Source organism: Henckelia pumila, unplaced genomic scaffold (genome assembly GCF_033568475.1).
Source record: "Henckelia pumila isolate YLH828 unplaced genomic scaffold, ASM3356847v2 CTG_461:::fragment_3, whole genome shotgun sequence".
Lineage (NCBI taxonomy): Eukaryota > Viridiplantae > Streptophyta > Magnoliopsida > Lamiales > Gesneriaceae > Henckelia > Henckelia pumila.
Window position 1 is genome coordinate 2,203,659 of NW_027331831.1, and position 24,583 is coordinate 2,228,241.

At 35.4% G+C, this 24,583-nt stretch overlaps 3 protein-coding genes and 1 long non-coding RNA gene across 4 annotated transcripts in view; 2 read left to right on the plus strand and 2 right to left on the minus strand.

The window, feature by feature from the left end:
* LOC140871616 (lipid droplet phospholipase 1-like) overlaps positions 1 to 24,583 on the minus strand; it is a 102,558-nt gene that overhangs the window by 6,747 nt on the left and 71,228 nt on the right. The gene's annotated exons all lie outside the window — the stretch shown is intronic.
* On the plus strand, positions 15,853 to 20,643 carry LOC140871338 (polyadenylate-binding protein 1-like). The gene is made up of 6 exons (XM_073273805.1): positions 15,853 to 16,121; positions 16,261 to 16,366; positions 18,580 to 18,653; positions 19,506 to 19,697; positions 19,775 to 19,896; positions 20,356 to 20,643. Exons 1-6 carry the CDS (start codon positions 16,002 to 16,004, stop codon positions 20,399 to 20,401), a joined length of 660 nt encoding a protein of 219 aa, XP_073129906.1. The 5' UTR covers positions 15,853 to 16,001; the 3' UTR covers positions 20,402 to 20,643.
* On the minus strand, positions 18,985 to 19,499 carry LOC140871339 (uncharacterized). The gene is made up of 2 exons (XR_012147678.1): positions 19,201 to 19,499; positions 18,985 to 19,152 (listed from the first exon to the last, which is right to left on the minus strand). It is a non-coding gene; the product is annotated as an uncharacterized lncRNA (long non-coding RNA).
* Positions 21,817 to 23,338, plus strand: LOC140872238 (flavanone 3-dioxygenase 3). Its single transcript, XM_073275048.1, has 3 exons — positions 21,817 to 22,004; positions 22,215 to 22,477; positions 22,582 to 23,338. Exons 1-3 carry the CDS (start codon positions 21,828 to 21,830, stop codon positions 23,162 to 23,164), a joined length of 1,023 nt encoding a protein of 340 aa, XP_073131149.1. The 5' UTR covers positions 21,817 to 21,827; the 3' UTR covers positions 23,165 to 23,338.

Here is a 24,583-nt window from a genome sequence, read left to right on the forward strand (position 1 = left end):
TCCTAAGGCTTCAGCTGTAGACGAAAGGAAATTGCCTTGGAAGCATCCATATTTAGCATTGATAATAGCTCCGGAGGCGTAGCGAATAATACAACCATAACCCATGCGAGGTGGATCTTTGAAAAAAGCAGCGTCGACATTGCATTTTACAAAATTTTTTGGAGGGAATGTCCAAACATGCGTGGACTGATGGGCTGAATGAGGAGGGCTTTTATTCCTTGAATTAGCTATCAGTCATTGGTTATGAGAATCTGAAGCTGATTGGAAAATAAAATTGCTGGTCTTGTGATTCCGTTCCAAATCAATTCATTCCTAGCAATCCAAATGTTCCACAATATCATGGCAGCTCTGTCAATGTCAGTAGGAGAGTGATTTGATGTTAAGGCAATCCACCAATCTTTGAAAGAAGAAGCTGTACCAACAAAGCTTCCAATGGAGGTGAGGCACCAAACATTTCTAGCAAAAGGGCATTGGACTAGGACATGAAAATCTGTTTCAGGATCGTGATTGCAGAAAGAGCACCAAATCTGGGTCTCGATTCTCCTGTTCTTCAGAGCCATTCTAGTTGGAATGCATCTTGTTAACGTTCTCCAGATGAAGTTGCGCACTTTTGGGGGGAGGGGGGGGGGGTCTTGAGTTGCCAGATTTGAAGCCAATTGATATCATCCCTTATATGATTATCTCCATTTGAAGACAGTAGTTTATATCCATTTTTAACTGTGTAAAGACCTTTGTTGTTGAAACCCCAAATCCATCTGTCTTCCGCATCGAACAAACTCAAGGGAATAGATTGAATCAAACTCTTGTCGCGCACATTAAATAGATCATTCAAAATATCAATATCCCACTCCCCTGCATTGGACGTCCGCAAATCACTTACTTTTGCATGTTGTAGCTCTGGAGGGCCAAATGAAGAGATATAAGGATCATTAGCATCAGGAAGCCATGGTGTTCCCCATATGAGTGTCTGATTTCCTGATCCAATACGACATCTAGCTCCTCTACGAATGAGATTTTGTGTAGCCAATAAACTCCTCCAAACAAAGCTTGGGTTGGACCCTGTTTTGGCTTCCAAAAAATTTGACGTAGGGTAATAACGAGCTTTGAAGATTTGTGCCACAAGAGAGTTTTGGTCTGTGAAGAGCTTCCAACTTTGTTTTGAAAGGAGTGCCAGATTATATTCATGTAACCTACGAAACCCCATTCCTCCCTCTGATTTGTGCTTCGAAAGTTTCTCCCAGCTTTGCCATTTCATTACTCCTCTGGTGTTACCAGATTTACCCACCAAAAAGAGTTCATCATTATTTCTAAATCGGAACAAAGAGTAAGTGGAAGAAGAAACACACTCATGACATAAGTGGGGAGAGCTTGGACTACTGCCTTGAGAAGAATCTCCTTGCCTGCTCTTGAAAGCCATTTATTTCTCCATCCTTTCATACGCTTCCATGTTTTTCTTTTAAGAAAGCAAAAACGTCCGACTTCTTTCGCCCAATCATAGAAGGGAGTCCTAGATAATCCCCATGATTCGAAGTATAATTCACTCCCAAGATTTCACGCATTAAGTACTTCTGTTCATTTGGAATATTTTGGCTGAAAGAGATAGAAGATTTGGAGAAGTTTACAGTTTGCCCAGAAGCAATCTCAAAATTCTGAAGGCAATGTTTGACAGTAGAACATTCCTCTGTTGTAGCTCTGAAGAATAAAAAGCTGTCGTCCGCGAATAGAAGATGAGAGATTTGAGGGCCACAACGAGCTACTTGAATACCATGTAATTTGCCTCTTCTCGTTTCTGCTTGCAAGATAGATGTGAGTCCTTTCATACATAACAAAAAAAGATAGGGCGATAATGGATCCCCCTGGCGAATCCCACGTTGTGGGATGATCGGGCCGATCTCGTGACCATTGTGAACCACCATATAACGCACTGAAGTCACACACTTCATAACAAAATCAACCCATAGGTTGTCGAAGCCTAAGCTGAAAAGCATATGCTTTAAAAAAGGCCATTCGACGCGATCAAAAGCTTTAGACATGTCTAGTTTAAGGGTAGCCACCCCTTTTTTACCTTGAGTTTTTCGTTTCAGATAATGACCCAGCTCGAAAGTTATGAGAATGTTATCAGTTATGTGTCTGCCTGGGATGAAAGCTCCTTGAGTTTTAGAGATGATCGAGTTGAGCATGGTTTTTAGACGATTTGCAATCACCTTGGCCATAACCTTATATATAACATTGCATAAGGAAATAGGGTGGAGATCAGAAAGGTAAACATGACGTTTCTTCTTCGGAATTAGAACAATTGAGGTGTCATTAAAGCCTTTAGGAAGATGACCCTTGTTTAAGAAGTCCAAGCATGCTGCAGAAACATGAGATCCCGTGATATCCCAAAAATGTTGATAAAATCCGGGGTTCATGCCGTCAGGACCAGGAGATTTATCCTTGTGCATTGAGAATAATGCTGCCCGAACTTCATGAGCTTCATAAGAGCGGATAAGCATGCGATTTTGTTGGTCACTAACCTTTTGCGAAACCTGAGATATAATTCAAGATAATTCAAGATAAGGTCTTCCATGCCTTGGCCCTAAAAGCAAGAATTTTCGAGATTGTCTTTGAGTTCCATGATTTGATTTTTCCTCTTGCGCGAGGAGGCGTAATTATGGAAGAGTTTGGAGTTGTTGTCGCCAGCTTGAAGCCAAAAAATCTTAGCTCTTTGTTTCCAAAAGACTTATTCTTGGGCTAGAAGAGAAGAGAGTTTCTGTCTTGTTTCCACAATTTGAATATCATTCAAGTTGTTTGATCGAAGCTTCAACAATCGAATTTTATTTCTGCAATGAGATATTGCTTTTTTTAAAATGAAATTTCACCTTATCTCCCCATACTTGAAGATGATTGCCACAAGATGCAATTCGGTGTTGAATATTTCCTTCGTCACTGATCAACCAACTATGGTTCACCACAGCTCTACACTCTGATTCAAGGATACATGCGTTCTCAAAGCGGAAGCGCTTTTTCTTGCTTGAAAATTTTGAATCAAGATTTAGGAAAATAGCGCTGTGATCAGAATAGATTACCTCTAAGTTGCTGACCTCTGCCATGCTGAAAGTATTTAACCACCGATTAGTAGCCATAGCCCGGTCAATCCTTTCTTCAACAAAAGAATTTGTACCTCGGCATCTTTCCCAAGTGAACCAGTAACCCTTCATTCCCAAGTCTACCAGACCACTCTCGTTGACAACTTCCCTGAAACCATTAATAAGATTTATAGGGTGCGAAATTCGGCCTCTTTTTTCAGAATGAGAGAGAAGATCATTAAAGTCTCCTATGCAACACCATGGAAGAGCCGATCTTTGGGAGAGCATTCGAAGCATATTCCACGATTGATTACGTCTGTTACGCTCCGGGAAACCATAGAAACCAGTTAAGCGCCAAGCCACCATACCCGGGATAGAGACTTCAACATCGATGAAATTAGAAGAATAAGATAAAAGCTTAGCCATATGCTTATATTTCCAGAATAAGGCAAGGCCTCCACCATTGTTTCGGCCAGGAACAAAAAACAGGCCTTCAAAATTCATTTTCTGCTTAAGAAGCTCAACTTTGGAGATAGAAGTTTTAACCTCCATGAGAAAAACAAAAACATGCTTAAACTTGGACGTGAGGCCCAAAACTTATTGGACTGTTCATGGGTTGCCAAGCCCACGATAGTTCCAACTGATGGTGCTCATTGGATTAGGCGGGTCTGGGAACCAGAGCCCGCCTTCAACAAGTTTTTTGGACTGGAAAGGGCCTTGTCCATTTGCATACCCTCTGGCCCAAAGGAAAATTGGTCCTCCTCTTGTGGGTCATCAACTCGACGACGTTTTTGCTCAGTAATGATCATGATTTCCTGGTCATGTGGGATAGAAGCAGCCACATTAGTGTTTACTGAACTCTCTTGGAAATTATCTGAACGTAACCATCTTGCACCAATACCAGAAGGAGTACGTCTGGGAGGTGCACGAAGCCAACTCCCGTAGAGTTTTTCAACTGATTTATCCGGATAATCGAAGAATTTTTCATAAAATTTTTCTGAGTGTCCAATGATGCCACAGAAAAGCAGAATGTAGGTATTTTTCGTACTTGAAATTTGCCCAGCTCCATTATGCTCCTGATTTTTGCAACTTCATCCTCCTTTTTATCGGGCATCGGACATCTAGAGAGACGCGGATTCGTATATAATCCTTCCATACCCCAGTAAAGTTGTTCGTATCTGCTTCAATGTATCGTCCAATGTAGTTACCAATCTCTATGGCCACTCTTTCGGACATGAACCCAACAGGAAGATCATATATCTGGACCCAAAAATCCCCTTGAAAAAGTGGCACCTAAAGTGTGATTATTTTGCTTTTGAAATGGTTTTTGACTATGGATTTGAATTTAATAAAAACATCATGAAGGTCAGATTTGCGTTTGAGAGGGTAGAGTCAGATGTACTTGGTAAAGTGGTCAACAAATATAGCATAGTATTTAAACCCATCACAAGATAGAATAGGTGAGGTCCATACATCAGAGAAGATGATATCCAGTGGTTTAGAAGAGAGAAGAGATGAAGTAGAGAATGATAATTTATGGCTTTTATTGCATTGACATGCATTACATACAAACTCAGATGACATAGAGGAAGATAATCCTAGGTGATAATGGGAAATAATATGTTTAAGAATGGGAAATGCTGGGTGACCGAGTCGATGATGCCATGCCGATGAAGGGGCCTTGATACTAGAAAATGCAAGTATTGGAGTAGACTTTTGGTTGGACATTGGCCACTCATAAACTCCATCCTTATTTCGACCCTGAAAAAGAATTGCCTTTGTGTGGAGTTCCTTCACAAGAAAAGTATTTGGTAAGAATTCAACATAAACATTGTTAGTTGTACAGAATTGGGAGATAGATATGAGGTTCTGTTTTATGTTAGGGACACAAAGGACATTATTAAGTGTAAAACTATTGGATTTAGTGGGAAGAGAAGTGGAACCAGTATGGGTGATGGGGAGTCCCGTGCCATCACCAATTTGAACATCATCAGAGCCGGTGTATGGAGAATGAAGTGATAAGTTACTCAAGTCCGCGGTGACATGATGAGTAGCACCGCTATCAAGGAGCCATGATGGAGTGTTTGAACTAGTATTGGTAGCAAAATGAGCCTGGGGTTGCCCGAATGAGGAGGTTCCAGGATCACGGGAGGGAGTGGACGCCTGAACTGGAATAAATCGAAATGATGGACAACGCTTGGCAGAGTGTCCCTGAACGCCACAAGCTTGACAAGAACCAAGATAAGGGCGAGGAGGAGGACGATTGCTTTTGAAGTGTTGTCCAGGATTGAAGTAGTTATCGTGATTTGATGGTGGGCGCCATGTAGAATTCCGATTGGGATGCGAAGGCGGCGGGCGCCTGCTAGTGTTGTTGCGGTGGGCTGGATTGGCAGAGGCAGGGAAAGGAGCCATGTCCATCTTTGGTCTTACAATTGATGCTTCAAAGTTCAAGAGCTTTTCATGAAGTTCATCGAAAGAGATCGAAGTGTCACGAGCTTGAACAGCTCGAACCAGCTCTTTATAATCATCTCCAAGGCCATCCAAAATTTTGTCTACGAGATCTTCTTCATCCATAGGTGCTCCAAGGATGGCTAGTTTATCAGCATGAACTTTGACAGAGTGAAGAAAGTCAGTAACACTTTGAGGGCCCTTAATAGGATTTTTGAGATGACTTTTCACTTGTTTGATGCGTCCTCGAGTGGATTTGCCATAAGTGTTGGTAAGATGGTCCAGGCATCTTGAGATGTCTTGGCTTGGGCAATGAATGGAATTATGGTGGGTGAAAGAGAACCAACAAGTGCATTGAGAATGAGTTGGTCTTGGCGAATCCAGAGAATGTGTGCAGGATTTGGTGATGTTTTGGCATTTTCAGTAATGGTAGGAGGAGGGCATGGATTACATCCATCAACATAACCAATCAGATCATAACCAACAAATAACGTGTGAAATTGCAGCCTCCATGAGGTATAATTTGTGCTAGTGAGTTTAATGGGTGCTTGTGCAGAAATGTTGATGCTGATGAGTGGTGATGGTTGTGTCGTGTGAACGTTGTGAGTGATGGTGGGTGGTGTAGTAGTCATTGAAGATTCTTCGGAGGCCAAAAGAGAAAAAAAAAAAAAAAAACTTGACTGTGTAGCTATATATATATGCTGGGTGTTCGAAGCGGAGACGATGTGATATCGGCAAGAGTGTTGTGTTCGGCAGAGGGTAATGGAAGGGAGGAAAAGAAATGCTCGTATGAGTTTGGGTGCTTTGATACCATGATAGAAGGTGGAGGATGGAAGAATAACCCAATATCTATTATTGAGGGAGATCACAGTAATATATACAATTCATGAAAGACCCAAAACTGATAATTATTCTAATCACCTACGATCAAGCCCGTAACTTATGAACAATCAATTTACATCTAGAATAGGAGGTAACAAATAACTAATTAGTATTCAGAATCAATTGTCCTTTGTATCTCTATTATTATCTATCTATTATCTATTATTCTTACAAAAGTTACACTTTGAGTTGTGAAATTCCACATATATCCTCTTTTATATTAAATTAGAAATTTTATTTGTTGTATGGGCTTTGTTGGCATTTCCAAAACTTTTTTGAGGTCTTGTATGTCGTCATTTTATAGTTTAACTAAATATGTCATCAATTTGTCTCCATTTATTTATTTTAGTTTGATTAATGGCTAATATTTAATATATTAATAAATGTCCTTGATATTTGTGCTCTTAAAACATTATAACTTAAAAAAAATTATTATTAATTATCACTAATATTATTTCCGTGTGCTTAAAACTATACAAATTAACATTTTATTAATTATTATTATTATCTAAATTAATTATTAATTAACAACTAGCACTTTGCGCACGCAATATGTGTGTTTATCAAATTGCGTGCGTGTGTTTATCAAATTATGATATGAAAAAAAGAAAGGAGAAAAACATCTTATTTCATGTCTTTAACTTGTCCTATATATTACTTGATTGTGTTTCATTGGCATGGCATTTCGATCAGATGAGTTGTGAACCATTGCCTTTCTGCTAGTCATATCTAATCTGTTATATATTTCAGGTTAGTATTATTCTATTTGAAGAAAATCGGAAACTTAATTTGGGTCAGTGGGATTAGCGTATTGTTATGAGGCAAATGACTCATTATGTGCTGATGATGTTTTAAGCTAGCATGTTTTAGACTAATTAGTCTAAAAGATCCATAAATGTCAAATATATCTAGATGCATGTGACAAGATCCGAAAGAATTAAATTGGTGCACTTTCACTTACTAGCTTTTACGATAAAATTATACTAATTTCAAAATGGCCGATTTGTGGTTTAAACAATGACGGAAAAGAATTATAGCCCAAAAGTTCAAGTCTGGCACAGTTTCACAAAATGAAACCAACTTTTCCATGACCAAAAATGTTGAATGGCATTAATGATATTCATTTGGAAGAATTGTGAAAACTTTGTTGGACATATATTCTTCCAGCCCAGCAAAGATATCTTCATCCATGAGATTCTTCACAGCTTGATCATCATCTACATAAGCTTCTTTCTGATTGTAGTCCGTGAGATTAAAATTCGCGTCTTCAATCGATAATTGGCCGCCATCCTGCATGATGTTGACATCTTGATGATCATCTACAACATTCTGATTAATATTCTGATCTTCATCCATTAATATCAAGTAGTCGTCGACATTAAAATCTGCATCATTCACTTTCTTGGCTCTCTTGGCAGAATTAGAAGACTCGCAGAAGTAGTGGTCGTCGTCGTCGTCATGATCTTTGATTCTAATCTTCATGTCTGCCACCTGTTTATTCTTGTATATTTTCTTAAGAACCCAATATTTCATCTGCAAAATTAAGTTTGATACGGTTTACACGACAAATTAAAGGAAAATTTAATCCATGATATGAAAATTATGTTTTTACTTTTATAAGTTACCTTGTTTGAACTACTCGTAGTTTTGACACAAGCAGATGATGTATATTCATGCATCTTGAACTCCGTCCTCTTATTGTGTTGGTAGAAATCGAGTGATCTTTTGTGACCGATCACCGAGCCAGTGCGATCGCACACGGGTTTATCTTTAGCAGTCGCTTTCCAGAACCCATCTTTGGCCTTGCGAGAACAACGCTTGCCGCTGCCCTCCATCTCTGTAAGGAAGTACCAGCCTAGTTCCGATCCCCCCATTTTCGGCATCCCTGCAGAGCGTACGTGGATCAACAAATATATTAATTAAGCAATTTATATATATTTTACCAACTAATCGGTGCATACGTACATACATGATAATTCTAAAATATATAAAATTGCATGTATAAATTCAAGATCCATCGATCGATCGATCCCAAGAATGCCAAAAATCCTTTTCTTTAAAAAACGGCTCTTCCAGTTTCTTTAAAAATTTCATGAACAATATATAATCGGATGACAGAAAAATAAATTTACATAAACAACAATATTAATAGATTAGTTACCAATGAGTTCTTGAGGGTTGTGATCGTAGAAGTTCACGCAAAGAATAACATGGTCCATTCCGTTGGGCAGCGGGAAACCGTTAATCTTGAGCGCCAAATAATAAGCTATCAATACTTCGTCCGTGGGATTGAATCTAAAGCCAACCGGTAGACGACGATTCATCACTCCTGCAGATCCAATCGTATGCATGACTAGCTAGCTGCTCGATCAAGTTGAATTTGAAAGTTGGTGAAGTTTCTTTTTCTGTTTTTTTTTTTGTGAGATGAGAAAGTTAGAATATTGCTTTTAGTTCGCATATATATATGAGTTATTAATTATGTTTATGCGTATGTCAATAGATAATGTAAATTTAATTTGAGTTATCTATAAAATTTTAAATTATTTATCCACTTTCAGATCTAAATATTTGAATCGACTGGACAAAGATTTATTAAGATTGCTACTAGATTCACTCTCTCTCTCAAAAAAAAAAAAAAAAAAAAATTGCTACTACTACTAGATTCCTGGCCCATTTGTTTTATGATTAATTTATTATTTTCCCATGACGAAATTGAAACCCAATTCGGAAGCCATGAGATAAATTAAGATGCATAAAAAGCTCTTGCAATTATAATAATATAATATTAAGATACCAATAAAGAAAAACAAAATAAAATAAAAAGAAAACGGTTATTTCAGTTTGAAATTATCAATTTTTTTTTTTAGTACGTTGTCCCTTGAAATTATCATATTAAAATACATAATTAGCTATATATAAATTGTAATAGTGTAATAAAAGAAAGAAATAGACATATTTTTTGAACTATCATAATAAAAAATATAACTAAATGTTTTTGAAGATTTTAACCATTTTAAGACTTCAATGAAAGATGAGTTTAAGATATATAATTTATGGATAGAGAATCATCATAAATGCTGTTATAATGATTTTAATATTTTAATATATTAAAACAAAAAATAAAATATCTCATCACAAATCAAACTCAATGATTTATGCCATCAAAAGAAAAATAACATTAACAACGGATTTTGTTGAGATTTAACACATTTCATTATATATTTTTGTACTGTTAGTATTTCTATCATCTGAATTACGTACACTTGATGTTCAATTTTTAATTGGTAAATAGAAAAAAAAACACAACAAAATACTAATTTAACATGCTAAATTTAGAATGAGATTAAAATAATAATTAAGACTATTAATTAACATGAAATAAGAATTTATGAAACTATCATTTATATATAATAATGATTATAAAACATTTATTTCAGATGACTAAATTATTATGACGATAAAATACACTATTAATTAATATAAAATAATATATTTTAGGGATAATTACATATACCACTCTTGTGAAATCATGAGTTTATTGAAAATCTTCTATGACTATTAACCCCTTGTGTTTTTAATTTTGTGCACAAATACCCCTGAAACACATACAGACAAGGGGTTGTGTGCTCAAAATTTAAAAACATGTATGAGGATGTATGTGCTCAAGGTTAGAAAACACATGGAACTAATAAATCGTTCTTTTTTCATATGAGTTTTTTTTTAGTAATCTCGGTATTTCAAAGGGGTAGTGTATGCAATTACCCCTATATATATATAAACTAATTACTGAAGATAAATTTTTTTGATAATTCCTCTTAATCTATCAGCATATACTACATACAAGTGATATAGAAACAAGAAAAATGGAGGATAAAGTTTTTTTCATTCTAAATTTATAACTTTGCCCACAAATTATCCATGGATATAAAAAAAAACATGCATGAATAATAATGGAAAATCGAGGTAGAAAACAAGGATGAAAAAGAGAATAAAAAGTTTAGTCTAATCTAAGAGTGATGTGATTTATTGTATCATGACTTTCATGAGTAATAGAGATGTATTTAATTTTTTCATTTATATCCATTATTATCTTAAAATTAATTATTAATAGAGTACTATATATTGTTAGGATCGAAAATATGTGTAGAGGGAGGGGTGAATATACACTTTAAAATATTTTGAAAAACTTTGACCGACAATTAAGCTATGTTACCAGCTCGATTGCTAAGATTGGCTTAGCATATAATTAGCTGTGGGAACTGAACTGGTAAATGCTGAAGTTTCTCACAGTCTAAGTTTGAAATTATATCTAAGGCGAGAGTAAATATGCAGTAAATTAAATAACACAAGGAATTTTTTATGGAAGTTCGAAGTCTAAGCTTCTACGTCTCCCCTTTTTTTGTTTTCAGAAGGATTTTCACTAAAAAAATTTGATTTATACAACTCTTTCCACAAACCCAATCCAATCCATCACTCGATTGGAACTCCTAACAACACAATCTCATATAAATTATTTTTGAATATTTTAATTGGATGTTAATCCTTTTTTTGGGTTAAATATCATTCTTGTCTTATAAAGTATTTCTAATACCTACTTTTTTCATATAAATTATTGTTGAATATTTTAAGTGGACGTATAATTCTTTTATTTAGTTATTATATACGATCATTATTGGTGATAATTTATTTGTTTCGAAAATGTAGGGACATAAGATAAATTAAGATGTATAAAAAATTCTTTTTATTATGATATTAAGATACTAATAAAGAATTTTTTTAAAAAATAAAATAGAAAATTATATTTAGTTTCAAATTATCATATTAAAATACATAATGAGCTATATGTAAATTGAAAACATGATGGAGCTCTCCCTCACGCCTTGGGAGCCAACATGCTTCTTCTTCAACACTTACCTCTATGGACCGACTCTACCTCTTAGAATGAGACTCGAACCTTAGTCCTTGGTTAATTGGCCTCAAAAAAATCAATTTTATAATTTTCGTAGCCGAGTTCTTAATTTTTTTAAAAATTTAGGCAGAGATCGGATCACGTATTTTGTCACTCTTCCTCGAGAATCCTTAAATTATGAAATAACACAAGTTTGAGTAGTGTTAGCTAGAAACTGTCACGCATCTCCCATCCTTTGTAGTTTTGCAGTGTTATTCCATTCCTTGGACTTTCCGGTGGATTGCACCATTTTTTTTCCTACTTCTTGATCCTGGGTCAACCGAAAGGTGGATCCATTTATGTGGCATCTCGTTCCAATCCTAAAATTTTTGGCGGTGCTCCTAGTCATGTGAACAATTGGAAAAAAATGTTTCTTCTTCATCCAACCCCCTAAATAATGGCAGTGCACCACTGAGTGGTATCCTACCTTCACTAAACATGACCCTCCCAAAAAACCTTAAGAAAAACAAAGCATATCTTTGCATGCTAGAGAAATTGGGAGATAGGTGTTTTAGCATTCCTCACCTTTTATCCGAAGATTTCTTATGTCACGCTAATCATAGCCCAGCTGGTGTTCAGTTGGAAGATGATGCCGATAACTACTTTTACTTTTTAAAATTTATGATGAAAATTTTATCACATCTTGTAAACTTCTCATACTTGTTTACTTTTATATTTGTAGGAAAAAATTTGAAAAATTGCAAACAAATAAAAATATAAGGCCAAAAACGTAGTTTTGCCCTTTATTTTTTATATTATAGTTGTGAAAAATTGGAAAGATTGATCGGATGTCGAATTTAATAAAATAATGATAACATGATAAAGTAATAATATTTTTTAGAAAATAATTAATTAATGATAATACATTTAAAATAAAAATAATAATTAATAAAACAAAAAATATTTGTTAAATATTTATAATTGGATTTTATTAAAAATTGCGTATTATGAGTTAAATAGATTTAAAAATTATTTTCACAGGGGTCAAATATGCATTTTTAATATTTCACATGGGTATTTGGTGCAAAAAAAATATCAAAATCTTTGCTCAGTCGCATGAGGGGCGCGTGCGCAACAATCACGCATCTGAAGGGACAGGTGTGCTAATGTTTTAAAATGTTAGGATTGAAGATGCCTATTAAAATTTCACAGGGAAGAAATGTGCATTTTCAATATTTCATAGGGGTGATTGATGCAAATAACTCTGTTAAACTGTAATGAGACGAGTGACTACAAGAAACAAACCTTAAGATTAAAGTTGTTTGAGCATGATCTCTTTTACGTGCCATAACCTCTGAATTTTTTTAAATAGCAACTCTTTCTTCTTCGTAAGGAAAGAAAACAAAGAAGAATAACATGAATTGGAAACAATGATTTGGGAAAATGTAAACGGGTAAAACTTCAGATGCTCATGATCGAGTGAATCACCATTTTTAGTAGCATCTACCACAAAGCACTCAAAACCTCACAAAATCGAACATATAAATAAGGATCTAAGTTAAGAGGAACCTGTGTGTCAAACCCATAAGAAAGAGAAAAGGGAAATAACCCTAAAATTTAGAAATTTACATCAATTGTGGTGTCATTCCAAGTTCCAATGGCTTGAAAACTAGTAGATGCTGGTCAAAGGTCCAAGGCCCATCTTTTATGACCCTTTGCATATCTAGATCGTGGAAGAATTGAAATAGATAAATATTCAGACCAATAGTCTTGATTCTAACACCTTTAACCGAGCGCCAGACGGAAGCCAGAGTATTTTGCATTGCTGTGAAATTGACTTGCCGATCAGTTAAGAGTCGGCCAACTAAGCACTTTTGAAATCCTGGATTTCCGTTTCTTCCTTTGTGGCTGTGAAATGTAGTGTTGCGCCTTCTTCTTCTTCCAAAGTTAGTTGTTTGTAGAAGTCCTCCACCGAGATGGGTGGGGTGCTAGAAGAAGCCATATCAGAAGAGACAAATAAGAGGAAACTGGTGCTATCGGAAATGCACAAAGACAAGGAAACACCCTGTTACAAAAGGACGAACATGAAATTTAAGAACTTGCCAAAGGGCAAGAATTTTTAGAACGAGAAACCACCAAGCACAGAGAGAGCTTTTTTATAATCTACGTTATTCACGTTTAAAGTTTAGAATTTGATTCCATCTTCCCCTCTCTTTGCCTTCTATTCCTTTACTTTTGAATGAATTTATATATATTTGCATTTGTTCTTATAAAAATAATTAATTGTGTGAAATGTAATTTCAAATTTTTATATTGTTTTTGTTAAAAAAGTTGACATTAAGGTTACTTTTGTTGTTTCTATATATTTGGATGATGACCAAGTGAAAATTTGACGATATCATATTTGTTAGTAACTACATTTTTTCTACCCGATGAGGCCTTAGCTCAATGGATAAGGTTGAGGCTCTGAGATCGTTTGGTCTCACGTTCGATTTTTACTTACTGTGGGTAGTTTTCCTAATTTATTTATGTAAATTTAGAAGTTTTTTTTGTAATTCTTTTGCTCGAGATAAGCATGTATCGAGTCCACGCCCAAGTCTCATCTGTAGTGCGGGCAACTACTTTATATAATTGTTATTGTAATGTGGATCAAGATTGTATTGTACTCTCTAAAAAAATTATATTTTTCTAAGTTTATGCCATGTTTTTTAATAACACAAAAATTCATATGAGACGTTTCACGATTCAATTTTTTGGGGTGAATATCTAATCCGAACTGACTCGTGAAAAAATATTTTTTTATGTTAAATATATTACTTTCATTATAAATATGGATCGGATCGGATCGGATCGGATCGAACTATCTTATGGTACAAATCGCAAGATAATGCACAAAAGCTCTTATATTGGTAATTTATTTAAGAAAAATTGCTATTAAAAATTAAATCTTAATCCACATCAAATTATATGGTGCGGTGCTATGTATTTTTATTTTTATAAAACCACATCGGCAACAAAAAAAAACCACATCGACCACACCACTTATTTAATAATTTGATAATTTATAATTATGTGTATATCTATTTAGTATTTCATGTGGTATTATTTAAACAATATATTTCTAATTTACTAATTATATAAATTTAAAATAAAAGAATACTGTTATTTTGGTATAATTTAACTAACTTATTTATTATCTTTAAATCAAGTTAACATTTTATTTTATCATATTAAGGACTTTATTCTTTCATAGACACGCGTATCAATTCATGTATTATTATGTGCTAATTAAGGATAGCGATATTTTTCGAACTCGATGGAGAATCTGATACCCGACCCTAATGGAGGAGGGTATGAAGACATTCGCGGAAGACAAGCCCCATAAAAGATAGACAGGGCACAACATTCTGTCACACTCTGAACTACCCATAGTCTATTTATTGCAGCGCTTGCGATTCTATTCTTGATAACCTGACACCAGGAAAGAGCCAAGGACCGGGTGAGGATGGAACTCTCAAGGCGACATCTGAGATGAGAAGAAACAAAGCGCTAACAACGGATAAGCATGGCACCTGGCATCGACTCATCCCGTCTCGATTACCCTTAACTACTATATTCTTGTGAAAGATTGCCATTAGGATATTTAGTTGGCATACAACTGTTTGAACAGCCTCAGTTAATCCCGTCTTATAAATTACAAGTAAACTTTAAATTCAAAAAAATATAAACAATATGACCTTCGTTGGAAATGAGATCCTTTTGACTAGTGATATATTGTTAAAAATTGCCAATGAACTTCTCATTTAAATGAAGAGGATTAAGTCTTTCCTTCATGGTTCTTCCTTATGTGAAAAGTTTCAAAGTTGTCAGGTCATTTTTGGATTTGAATAATAATAAATGGATAATTGGTATGTGTATTTTGTATTTGAGTGTATTTGTGGATGGAAGTGGATGAAGTAGAATCCTACCCATACTTTGCTGAATATTTGATTAAATATATATGTATTTTTTTTGACAATAAATATATATGTATTTATTTATATTAAAAATGTTAATTTTAATTTATTTTTGTTGGATGATGGTAGTTGGATGGAATATAAACAATTATTACTATAAAGTTAACGTTATTTTTTAAAATAATAATGTTGGGAAAAATTACACATGAATTATGATATTTTTTATTTTTTATATTATGTTTAGTCTGCTAATTTGTTTTATATTTCATTCTTTTCTTATTGTTTTTATAAAAAATGGAAAATAAACATAATTTTATCAAATAATCAAATTTGAAAAAAAAAAAAGTAATTGTATGTGTTAATATGATGATATTTGGGCAATATGAATATTCATTCTCCAATGAGTATGTTGATGTGAATGAAAGTTGGATATCCGACGAGATGTGGATGAGTACGAGTATTGGATGAATATAATAAATGAGAACGACGATCTCATTGTCATCTCTAATTTATACCGGTTATTCGATTTATTTTTTTTAGTTTTAATTTTTAACCAAAAAAACGGACCAAACCGCACAACTAACGAGTTAACCTGCAACCCTTAGGACGTACCAATCGTCTTATTCTCCCTTTCTTCATTCTCATCCTTTTCCTTTTGCGAATTCGGTCGCCACCTAAAAAGCACGATTACTTTTGCTATCCCAATTTCACTTCACAAAAAGCAAACCACATACGCCAGCTGCGCAACACAAGGGAGCAATGGAGCAGAAGGAGCCGAACGAACTAGACGACCATGTGTACGTGCCCGATGACGCGTACATGGAATCGGATTTTGACCAATCAGCTCAGAATCAGGCCGCCGCTGCCCCCAAAACTGAGGTACCTCTTTCTATTCGTTTGTTTGTGTGAAAATTTGAGCGTCTGTGTGTATTGTTTCTGGTGGTTATCGTGTTTGTATGAAATAAAGGTGTATTTTTACGCTTTTTCCCCCCTTCTAATACTGGGTTTAATTTTACAGGACTTGGAGAGTATGAAGAAGAGACTGCAAGAAATTGAGGAAGAAGCTGGCGCGCTTCGCGATATGCAAGCAAAAGTTGAGAAAGAGATGGGTGCCTCTGCACAAGGTTTTTGTTTTTGTTTTTAATTTAAAAAAAAACTCAATTTTAACTTGTACATGGATTTGGTTTTAAAAAAAGATCTTACCTTTATGCGTGAATGTTTTCGACAGATTTGAGTTTGGGATGATTGTCCAACAGGGTGGATTTGTATTTACTATTTATTTGTAGGCTTGAAGAGTTTTTGATTTGGGACGTACAGAGGTGCTAACTAATCTGAAGTAATGTCTGGAAGGAGAACAATTGCGGGCATTGTTGAAATCTTTAAAATTTGATTGTTTGAAGATAGATGCAGATGCTATTTGGCATTTGAGGATTACCTTTCTGCAGTTAAATATTAGTTTTCGTTAATTTCAAACAGGATACAATGATAGTGTGATCATATATATTGTCATGGCATGGAGAAATTGACATTTTCGGAGCATTAAAAAACTTCTTCGTCCTCTCGACTTATGTTATATATTGAATCCTGTTTTGACTATTTTCTATACGATACCTGACTCATGATTACTACTTGGAAGTAAATTATAGTTTGAGATAACTACATGCTGATTTGAAATGGTTTATTATTAATGCATTGGAATGGGATGCAAACTGAACAATGTTCAACGAAGAACAATTGTGTTTGTTTCGATAGTGTTAAGATTTTATGTTAGATGTTGGATGTGTGATTTTGTCTATGTATGAGTGACCACACATTGATAGTCTCATATATTTATGATTAAGAATCTATTAGGCATCCGCATTTTATGGTCAAAGCATAAATTTATTGAGCAAGATAGCTTTTTCTAAAAAATGATTTTGGTGTTTAAATGTACAACCATAGATCAATAATTGGAAAATAAGAGTATTATATTAGAATAAATTACTTTAATTCCACATCGTTCATGTGCTAATTATCATTTTTTCTATTTATCTTCCACCATTTCTTCTCACCATACCTCTATCCTGTCCATCTTTCTGACTCTTACTTTTTTCTGTTTTTTTCTCTTATCACAGAACTTTGTTAATAAATTATTCTTTTAAGAGAATACGGATTACACGTGTGTATTGTGCGCGTCTCCATCGCTAGTATTAATTATTCTCTTATACTGACGGTATCAAAGATAGTTACCTATTGCCAACTGTCACCTTTCATTTGCAATTTCAGTTAGGCAGTTATCATGTTTGCAGTTGGGTGTACTAAACCGAAAAAAACATTAGACCCAAAATGCTAAAATTAAATTTTGAAATGTTACCTATAGAAAAATATAACCAAGCTTTCGATGAAGATGAATATACATAAAGGAGGTGGACATGTCGTCTCATTAAAATTATGCCCTTGGCTTAATGGCCGTTGTGGCATACTGTTGTATATTGAATCCATCACGAAGCGAAATAAATTAGCAATAGTTATTACAATAAAAGGAATCAATCAGAGGATCCAATGGAAAATCAATGCGAGAACAAATAATGAACGATTGAAAATGAAATTTGGTGAAAATTATCTTGATTGAAATGTGACATGGAGATTGGTTTAATTGCTATTTCTACTTTGTTCACCTTAGAGTTCATTACTTAAATGCAAGCTGAAACTTTCACATCCCTGGTAAACAATCTGACATTATAACTTTGGAGATTGGTATTATATTAAAAGTGTATGCTTTTTGAAAATAAACTTTAATGAGATTTTTTCGTCCGACTGCTCCAAGATCTACTTACTATATGTAACATGGTTGACAAATATGCAGTAAAAGATAAACTTGTTAGATAAATCATGAATATACCAAGTTTCAAATGAAAAAAGCAACTAATCTTGTATGAAACTGAAGAATTAGTACAAGGAAATGATATTATTGGCTGCCATAATTAGTGATATCTCTTTCTTATCGTGCTTAAATTAAGTTTCTTGGAGGAAACCATTTGTTACCTTTGGAAATGTTGGGGAAATTCTTTACTGAACAACGTTTGATCGGCTAAATGAGGTCAGCCAACATAAATCATTAACAAACTAGAGAAATTAATTGGTCATTTATGAGATGAATCAGGAAGGGATAATTAGATAACACGAACTGAGTTGTTTCTATCTAACACTAGGGACTTTTATGCAATTTGATTGAATATTTTCTAGCCTTTTCATGCGTTCAGCCACTTAATTTTTTCATGTTTCTTCTGTTGTGAGGTGTGCTGCTTTTATAATCATTCTGAATGAAATCATCGTTTTTTTTTGTTTTGTGCATCAGAAGATCCAGCCGGTGTATCTGCTATTCAGAATGAAAAGGAGGAAGTGGATTCTCGCTCTATATATGTTGGTAATGTAAGTTCTGTAACTTCGTGAGCTGGTATCTGCTATTTTTGTCACTCCATTGATTTTTCGTCGTATTGTATAAGTTGCCAGTTTTCTCTTTACCATGATTGCATCCCTCAAGAAGGAATGTAAGGCAAGAAAAATATGGTTACGTATAAGTCCTAGGACTGAGAAGTATTTTGCTGATTTAACTGAACAAAAGTGAGACTTTTTTCTCGTATTGAAGACTTTTGAATTGTTTTTCCTTTTATCATTTTCCCACCTATTTGACTGGGTTGTTGCAACGACTAAGATAGCTGAGTTTGCTTTATATATATGTGTGTGTGTGTATGTGTGTGTGTTTTCAAATCACAAGTCATGGAAAGCTTTGGTGGATTGTATTTAAAAAATTTTACTTATTATTATTGGATTATTTACTTCCTTTTTATGCATTTGCTTTAGTTCTGAGTTTCTCACTACGTTGTACTGCCTCCAGTTGTTTTTCTTGAGTCTGCATGCTGATATGAACCTCAGTTTGAATTTATTTTTAATCTGCTTCTTTTAATACCACCAAAACCTCAGTTTGAATTTATTTTGAATGTGCTTCTTTTAATATGACTAAATGTCTAAAACGAGTATAGAGTACTTGTGTATTGGTGGAACTTAAGAACTTTAATCTTTTTGGTGCAACAAGGAAGTGTAGTAATTACCAGCCAACAGGTTGGAAAGTACCATTTCATTTATTTACTTTATCACAAAAAATGTATTTCGGTAATTATGTGATTGGAGGTTTTTCTGATTCCTGTATTTATTGGTATAGAAATGTCTGGTTCACCTCTTCACTGAATTGCTTTGCTAACTTTTTTCTCTATCCAAGTCTAGGTGGACTATGCATGCACACCTGAGGAAGTGCAGCAGCATTTTCAGTCTTGTGGGACAGTAAACAGGGTCACGATTTTGACGGATAAGTTTGGTCAGCCCAAAGGTTTTGCTTATGTAGAATTTGTGGAGATTGAAGCTGTTCAAAATGCCGTACTGCTTAACGAATCAGAACTGCATGGCCGCCAACTGAAGGTACTATTAGTATCTTGGTTTGGACATTGTGGCAAATGAATGTTACACATCCTGACACTGTTATTGGTATTTGTCAGGTGTCAGCTAAACGAACAAATGTTCCAGGATTGAAGCAGCATCGAGGAAGGCGTTCACCATATTTGGGATCGAGAGGGGCTTTCATGCCTGGTTATCCCGTCTTCCTTCCTTACGGTTATGGGTTAGTATTGTAGTTTTTTTTTGTTGCTTGGTTTGTGAATTATGTCTTCAGTTAGAGTTTCTGGACGGCATGCTATAATCCATTTCCGTCTCTAACGATAGTAGCTCGAGCTTTAATGGAAGTAATTATAGCCTCTCTCTCTAGTCACAATCATAGGCCCTCGGACAGTCATTTACTCTAGTTTTGTATCTTCACAGTACAAGATCCTTTTTGTTCACACGCTGATGAAATTGCAATTTATCCAAGAAGAATTGTACCGTGCATCTAAACAAGTGCTACATGTTCTTAAAAAGTTGAAAAAAAATTGTACCATTCATCTACTGATGTATCAGGTGAAAAGAAACTCAGGATAGGGCAGGAGATTATGCAGTGGTAGAAATTGCTGCATTTGATAAGCGTGTTCTTGTCGTTGCTGAGTTTCTAATTACCAAAATTCTTTGTCAACCTTATATTGTGCAGAAGGGCTCCAAGGTTCAGGCGTCCAACCCGCTACAGGCCATATTAGTGGATCGAGGTCAGTTCATGGCATGCTGCGTAATGGCTGAAACCAATAGAGCGGGAATTAATTTGACCCTATTAACCGTTCACCCTCTTTTCTTCTTTAACTTCGATTCTCTTGGCATGCCTTGAGGCCAATTTTAGCTTATTTTCATTCTTTGTAACTGTTGTTTTAAAATGAACTGACCCAAAGCTTGATACAGATTTTGGCCTTTTGAGAACTCAATACATTTTGGGGTGAAACCGTAACTTTATATGAAAATTATACATATTTAAAATATAAGAGATTCATACCTTTCCGCTTCCTTCACGGGCTATATATGTCTCAAGTGTCTCTATGATGTATATAGTTCAATCACTTATCTTTATCAAACAAATTATATATTTTGGAATATGATCTAGTGCGACCAACATAATATATTTTGCAGAAAGATAACCTTGAATAAGGTATGGGGGGATTGAAGTCCCTGGAAACACAATTGGATATATTAGAAATATTGCACAAGTTGGTGCACGTAGGGTCACCAAGTTGCTAATTAAAATATTTTGTTGCATATAGCTAGCTCTTAAAGGTGCGATTTGTCGTCTTCAAGATGAACCTGGACCAACATTATATTGCATGTGTTGGTCTGTTAATTTGTGTTTCACACCGATTGAGTAAATATCCTGGAAGCCTTTAATATAGACAAGGGCAACCTTTCTCCCTTGAGCTAGCTTTTGAGGTTGAGTTAGTTTCAAGTCTCATTTCTTAACATGAATGATATCAGAGCCTAGGTTTCGACCTTGGCCCAGGTCTCCTTGAGCTAGCTTTTGAGGATGAGTTAGGTCCAAGTTTCATTTCTTTAACACTATGGATCTTTCATTCCATTTTTTTTTTAAAAAAATATTAATTATATTATGTCTTACAAGTCCCTTTGGCTACTCCTAAAATTTGAACTATTTTCCCCACTGATTAAAATTAGGATCGAATGATCAAATTCGAGCAAATTTATATATAATTTTCAAAAACATTATTAATTTCTTTTTTTAAAAAAAAAAAAAATAAATTTCACAGACAAGACGAGTGTATGAAGTTTTTACGTACGTCCGTCCGCGATCCAACCCATGCATGCACCGGCAGTGACAGTGTTAAAGTGGCAGTGGAACTCTGACGTCAAACCGCCGAACTGCACGCGATTATGCAAGTCTCCATTCATTGCAAATCGATTTAATTTATTAATTATCGGGAATTGATAAAGGTCGTTTTTGGCTTCTTTCTAGTTTACAAACAATTGCTATACTGTACAGTTGTATGTACATAAATCTTTTTAATTCCCATGAAACATGGTCCTGATACAGAGCATTTTCAGCTCTTGATCGCCTATAAATTAATCCCCCCTTGGGCTTCATCCATGAATTATCCCATTTTTGTGAAACACCCCTCAGTAGGAAAAATGACCGAGAGTGCTAAAAATGAAAGAGACTTTGAAAGCTCTCATGATCAAGTTCAATACTCGAGTGGTGCAGGTCATGTCCCTCTTATAAGCTTGGATGGGATGTGCAATCCCGCGCGAAGACCCATTGTCGTGGAACAGATCGCAAACGCTTGTCTTCGTAAAGGTTTCTTTCAAGTAAGTGCGTGCATGAAATCTTTTCTTAGATTTTCAGATTATGAGAATAGTAAAATTATATGTACACGTTCAGTTACATGACGTGTAGCCATATGTAACCGAAAGTGTATTATTTATAAAAATAAAACAAGTCTTATTATAAAGAATTGATCTTGATGGAGACCTTATCCCACACGAGTTAAGCGGGCTTAGTTTATCGTGAACACGTAGGTTATAAATCATGGGATATCTCAACAAATACTGGATGGGGCCTTGTGCGTGGCGTCAGATTTCTTCAATTTGCCGACTCAGGATAAGGCTAAACTCTTGTCCCCTGACATCCGCAGACCGGTTAGATACAGCACAAGTTTTAAGGCCGGCGGTGCGGCGGCGGAGGCGGAGCAGGCCCAATCCTGGAGGGCTTTCCTCAAACATTACGCGAATCCTCTTCCATACTGGATTGGATTGTGGCCTCAAAATCCACCTCTCTACAGGTTGGTTTGGTACACCTCACACAAATTAAGCATCTTCTCTTTATGTTCCAAGCCCGTGATTATTAATCGACACACACACACACACACACTCCTCGTTACAACAGGGAAAAGATTGGAGAATATGTGGTTGAGATACAAAAACTAGCCCTGAAACTAATGGGTGCCATAACAGAGAGCCTTGGACTAGGCCCGACGTACTTATCCAGCAAACTCAATGAAGGGATGCAAGTGATGTCCCTAAATTGCTACCCACCTTGCCCACAGCCGCAGCATTCATTAATAGGCATTCCCCAGCACACAGATTACAGCTGCTTGACGATACTCCTCCAAGATTCACCGGGCCTACAAATCCTGGACTCGGGGGATCACGGGTCCTGGAGGGCGGTACCGGCCATCCACGGGGCCCTGCAGGTCCATGTTGGTGACCATCTCGAGGTTTTGAGCAACGGGAAATACAAGAGCGTGTTGCATAGGGTCACGGTTCGGGCCGAGGGGACGCGGATTTCGATCGCGAGCCTCCACAGTTTGGGGATGAATGTGAAGATGGAGGTTGCTGGAGAGCTCGTGGATGAGCAGAATCCAGAGAGGTACAAGAGCAGCAGCTTCGGGGATTTCTTGAATTTTGCTTCCAAGAATGAACTTGGAGAAGGGACCAGTTTCTTGGATTCACTCAAGTTTAGCCCATAGGCCGTGGTCCGGGCCCGTTTATGAGAAATTTGAGTCATTCACGGGCCTTATCCTGACTGTGTGTTACCTTGGCCCGTGACAAAGGACCCAGCCCATTAGTGGCTTTGGCCTGGTTGTAAACTTGGCCTTTATTAATCTTTTCTTTTTCTTTATCTAGTTGAGTTTTATTTATTATTATTCCCCTCCAAGTCTCAAATATATAGTCAAATTTATGTATTTAGCAGAATATTTCCTCGTGTCTTTTACTAGTATATTCACATTAATTCAGCTTTTGAAAACATGCAAATCATTTTTTTAAATGCAAACTAGGATGAAACAAGGGAGTTTGTATTCCTAGTAAATTTTTTAGTTTATGTGAAAAACTAAACAAGCTTATATATTTGGGACATTTTTAAAGGGTATTTTTTTTTTTTTTTGGTGTCAATTCAAGCAGGTGTAAAATATGTGTGTTTAAATAAAATTAGATGGCACCTTTTGCCTCGTTGTTTCATGGTGAAGTCATGGAGAATTGAATGTATGGAGTACTAGTTTGTTGTTAGAGTAATAAAAAATTGGAAAAATTATTTTTTAGTCCTGTATGTTTGTCACATTGCGATTTTGGTCCTCTATATTTTCATATTTCAGTTTTAGTCCGCTATCTTTATTTTTTTGGCAATTTTAGTCCTTTTTTGATGTGGCGCTGATGTGGTACCAATACAGTGCTGATGTGGAGATGACGTGTATAGTGCCATGTAAGAATTTTTAAATAAAAAGGACTGAAATTATCAAAAATTGAAACATGCATGAATAAAACTGAAATATAAAAATATAGAGGACCGAAATCGTAAAGTTACAAACATAAAAGACCTAAATTGCATTTTTTCCTACAAAAATTCTTATCATCGATTAATTTTACGAGACAAATTCCAATCTAATCATATGCATGAAAAATACTAGTTTTTACTGAAAATATGAGCTATGTCTCACATTTATAGACCACAAGTCTCATAAGAGAACTATTTTCCAACTTAATGAACCAAAAGTAAAAATTGAATTTGCCCACAGGAGCATAGGCGAATTGGTAAGACTTGAGGTGACGTGGGAAAAAAATTTTCTAGCGTTGCGGATTCGATCCTCGTGTGAAATATATTTCCTGCTGAAATAAACCTCTTACTCATGTGGAACACCGTTTTGTAAGTAAAAATTGAATTTAGTAGGGAAAAAAAATATTTTCTCTTAAATTAAATAAAATAAATAGAAAGATGGAGCAAACATGAAAAGATGCATGTGTTGCACTGTTGCACTGGGATAGGCACTTAACATGTGTAAAACCACCCCGAAGAATAGCACATCATGTATTCATCCAAACTTCTATTTATAGGAAATTAATTAAAGTTGATGTACATCCTCAAACTCCCCAAATCAGGACACATTTTTTAA